This window comes from Plecotus auritus (assembly GCF_963455305.1).
Source record: "Plecotus auritus genome assembly, chromosome: 10".
NCBI classification, from domain to species: Eukaryota; Metazoa; Chordata; class Mammalia; order Chiroptera; family Vespertilionidae; genus Plecotus; species Plecotus auritus.
Genome location: NC_137785.1, coordinates 13,988,247 through 13,992,634, shown reverse-complemented (window position 1 = coordinate 13,992,634; position 4,388 = coordinate 13,988,247). Strand labels below are relative to the sequence as shown.

Sequence of the window (4,388 nt, the reverse complement as noted above, 5' to 3'; positions counted from 1 at the left end):
TGTAGGCTCGATCCCCAGTAGTGTGCATGCAGGAGGCAGCCGATCAATGATTCTCTCTCATCATTGATATTTCTATCTCTCTCTCCCTTTCTCTTCCTCTCTGAAATCCATCTATATATATATATATAAGGCTAATATGCAAAGTGTCTCCTTGCGACGCGGAACATGGCAGGCATCAGCGATGTGGCACTGGCAGCAGGCAGCAGTGGAGGTGCTGCCAGTGGCGGCAGGAGTGGGTGGGAGGAGGGGGGGTGCCGCCTGGCTCCTGTGTGCTGAGGGAGCAAGGGAAGGAGGGGGCGGGGGGCTGGAAGGCAGAAAATCTGATTGGCCCTGATCGCTGGCCAGGCCTAGGGACTCTACCTGTGCATGAATTTCATGCACCGGGACTCTAGTAAAAATATATATTTTTAAAAACAACAAGGTATAAATGCAGGTGATTGTCTCCAGCTGACCTAAAGTCCATAAACATTCTAAGTGTTAAAAAGACAGAGAGTGAGAGTAGGGAGACAGACAAGGACCATCGTGCATGATCCCTGGAGCACATGGATGAGGAGGGGCACAGACACTGAAGTGGAGGAACAGAAAGTGGGGGAAGGCGGGGAGGCCTGCAGCTGTGGGACACATGGGCTGAGCCATCGGAGACACTTTGGGTTGTAACAGGAGCCATAAAAAGTTGAAGGCAATGAGGACCATGCAAGGTGTACAGGGAACATGGACACAATAGGAAGGGGGTCTCTGAGGGAGCTGTTGGTGGGAGTGCACAGGACTGTGTGCTAAGGCTTCTCTGATGCCTTCAGAAGGGCCCCCGCAGGGTGCAAACCCCAGACTCGCACCCCAGAGCCTCAATGCTGTTGAGTTCCTGGCTGACAGTGTTCACAAATCTCAGGAGCAGCTGTTTTCTCATCAACACAGCCTCCCAGACCCCTGCCCTGCCCTGATCTCCCTCCCTCTCCCTGCCTTTTAGTGACTCAGCTATGTGATCAGGAGTGTGGGCTGGGCTGCATCTATTCAGACACAACCCCAACCGTTCCCTAGAGAATGTTTCCTTTCTCATCCTGCAGGCACCCCAGATTTGGGCAGCGGCCATTGGCCTGGTCCCAGGCTGCCTGGAGCTGTCCCAGGAAATGAGTGGGTTCAGTCTGAAATGGGTGCACTTATTGTCTGTCTCCCCACTCTCACTCTGTCTATCTGGGCCTGGGCTGCAGGTGGAAGGAGTCTGGGAGAGCGAGTGCTGCAAGTTCCCTTGGGCAGAGACCAGGGAGGCAGGAACTTTCCAAACTCGGGAAGAAGGTGTAGATGGCACGTCAGCCTACAGGAGTGGCAGGTCACGCTTCCCAGGCCCGAAAGAGAACCTTGTCCTTGCTGGAATGGGGCTAGGGTGTCCCTGAGGATGAATTCCTGCAGGAGCTGGGGAAGGGGCTCCCAGGCCTCACTGCATGGGGTGACCTGAGCGCACAGAACTCAGTGTCCCTCTGGGGAGCCATTCATTCTCATCTGCTGTGTTCACATCCTGACCCCAGTGTTACTCTGTCTTTTAGGGGAACTCCCACATCCATCCATCTTCCTCTGAACATGATGCTAAGGTCAAAGCCTTGGAGAATCTACTGAAGGTGGTGGAATTTCTCTCACAGAACTTTATGGACCAGTAATACTGATAATGACATAGAGCACACCACCAAACTAAGATTTCTATCCCCTCCCCTCCCTCTTGCTTTTCGGCCTCTCATTGTGGCTTTTGAATAGCCTACCCACCCCTGCCTCACCTGGTCAGAAACAAAGCCTGGGCCATATAAGGTACGAAGTGGACGTGTGCTCCTCTATACATGACACCAATGAAGACACAGAGAAGGAGACCAGCAAGAGGACTCTGGGGCAGTGAGAAGGGGGGATCTTCCAGGGCCTTTCCCCTGGTTCTGTTTCATGAGCCACCACAGCTTCCTCCCTACATTTTTCCTCCTTTCCCCAACCTTGTTCACCCTGCAATTTCCAAGTGTGAAACTCAACACTTTCACCTGAATAAGCTGAACTGGGGTTTAGTGAGCAGCTCCTGGTCAGGGCTCTGAGGTCAGGGAGCTGAGAGCACCCTCCCACCCACAAACCCCAAGGATGTAAGAGGTTAGCAATGTGCGAAAGACAGTGGGGAAAGTAGAAGAGTCATGGGATGTGATGGAAAAACTGGTGGATTCATCCTGGAAGAGTGGAGTGGCTCTGAGGCTTGTCCTGCTTGCTGAGGAGACCCTGGTGCTGGGCACGAGTGGGAGGCATTTGGGGAAAGTATCATGGGTAGCGGGGGGGAGGTCCTTCTTCTCCTGGCTCTCAGAGGATTCCATGGTGCCAGAGACGATGTCTGGGTCCTCCTAAGCCAAGGGCCCAGCGTGTCTCTGCAGGCCAGGCCAGGAGACAGGAGCCTGGATGACATCACCCGCCCTTATCAGAGATAAAAGCACCTGCGGGAACTGCAGACCTTCTTCTGATTCCACTGCAGCCAACCCAGAGCCATGACTCCCCGAAGCTACATCCTGGGTAAGGAGGACCCCACCCCAATTCCCTCGGAGCCCAGCTGCAATCTCAGCCACCACCCCATCCCTACCTCAACCTACTTCTCCTCTTTAGCGCCAGGCCTTACCCGATCATCTCCCCAATATCATGTCCATCCACATCTCGGATTCGGTTTTGAAACTCAGGCCCAATGCCACCCATACCCCACTTTCCCACTCCAAACCCCAGTCTTCTAGACTTTCCTTGGGTCATCTCCATAGCAACCCCAGTCAGCTCAGCCCCCTGAGTGAAACTGAGCCTCCTGTTCTCAACTCCTGCCCATCGAACACCCACAACCCCTTGAATCCTAAACCTATTTCTCCCAAAACCCTGCCAGCACCCCTCACATTCCACAGTTCATAATCCCAAGACTCCTGAACACAGGTGACCAGATCCCACTCCGGATGCTCCTATCCTTTCCCTGAGTCTCAGTCAGAACAGAGACCACCCCCCCCCCCCAAGACCTTCCCCTGCCCCAGGCAGGGCTCCCTGAGGGGGACCCAAGCCTGCCCCTTCAGCCACACCTCATCCAGCTCCTCCCCCACAGCTGTCTTGGCCGCTCTCTGCATCATCAGCCTCCTCTGTTCACAAGGAGCCCCAGGTGAGTGCAAGAGAAACAGGGACACTCGGGTGGTGGGTGGCTTCCAGAGGGCCCCCGCATGGGCCCTGCCTGCCCTGCCATCTGGGCCACACCAGCTCTGTCTCCTCCAGTGTCCCCCACGGGTGCTCACCTGATGCTGTGCCACTCACACTCCAGATGTGGGGACAAGTTCTACGACCCCCAGCAGCACTGTTGCTATGACGATGCTGTGGTGCCCTTGAGCAGGACCCGGAAGTGTGGGAACTGCACCTTCAGGGTCTGCTTTGAGCAGTGCTGTCCCTGGTCATTCAGACCCCAGGAGACCTTCGTGGTAAAAGTTAGAGGCCAGGACTGTTCCTTGGGCCCATCCTTGGACGACAGGGTTTGTTCCAGGTAAGGTCCTGTCCCCTTCACAGGTATGGGGCTTGTTGGGGACTGGGGAGGGTGTGGAAACCCGGACTGTGCATGACACAACCTCCCTGCCCTGTTCTGGCTGTCCCCTACCCCTGTCCACCTGCTCTAGTCAATCTCTCCCTTTTTCTCCTTTTGGTTTTATTTCCCTCTCATCCTCTTTGCTGTCCTTCTGTGTCTCTCTTTTCCACTCCCCTGTCCATAACCGTCTGTCCCTGCATTTCTGGCCTTCTCTCTCCGCAGGGTAGCTTACCGAGGACGGGTGACCAGATGACTGCGGACTCTGCTTCCTCAGGGAGCCTGGAGACGGACCCCTGGTGCTGACGGAGCCGGGACTGCAGGGGATATCTGGGGACAGGAGACGCTCAGAGTCTATGTGCCCGTCCTGTGCTTGCTCCTCTCGCACTCTAACTCTGTCCTAAGTGGTGACGGTCCCTTTCTATGATTCTGGACAATCGTGAGAGATTGTTTTGCTGATGGAGGTCCCGAGGTCCCCAACCCCCACAGCTAATACCATGAGGCAGAACCCCATTACCTTCGGCTCCTTTCCACCTGGCGCCAAACACACGGCACTTAATAAACTTTGCAATTTTACCTGTTCTGTCCCGGCTCATGAACGGTTGGGAAGGGTCCTAAGTGGTGGACATGGGTCCTTTCTCTGGCTCCCAGGGGTCACAAGGAATGTCCACGTTTCCCATGTAAGAACAACTGTCAGGTGTTCCCCAGGATCTGCGGGTTTCACGGAATAACAGTTGCATCCCGGTCACCGGGATCCAGTTCTTGTTTCCATCCCACCAGGGGGTAGGACAGGGAGGGGGACGCGGCCCCAGGGAGGGAGGGGCTTTGGCGCTGCATCTGT

The 4,388-nt window shown here is 55.3% G+C and overlaps 1 protein-coding gene across 1 annotated transcript; it reads left to right on the top strand.

Annotated features, from left to right (window-relative positions):
- Positions 1-2,489: 2,489 nt before the first annotated feature.
- Positions 2,490-4,121, top strand: LOC308235514 (insulin growth factor-like family member 1). The gene is made up of 4 exons (XM_080644397.1): positions 2,490-2,523; positions 3,086-3,139; positions 3,250-3,511; positions 3,773-4,121. Exons 1-4 carry the CDS (start codon positions 2,499-2,501, stop codon positions 3,801-3,803), a joined length of 372 nt encoding a protein of 123 aa, XP_080500523.1. The 5' UTR covers positions 2,490-2,498; the 3' UTR covers positions 3,804-4,121.
- The last annotated feature ends 267 nt before the right edge of the window (positions 4,122-4,388 follow it).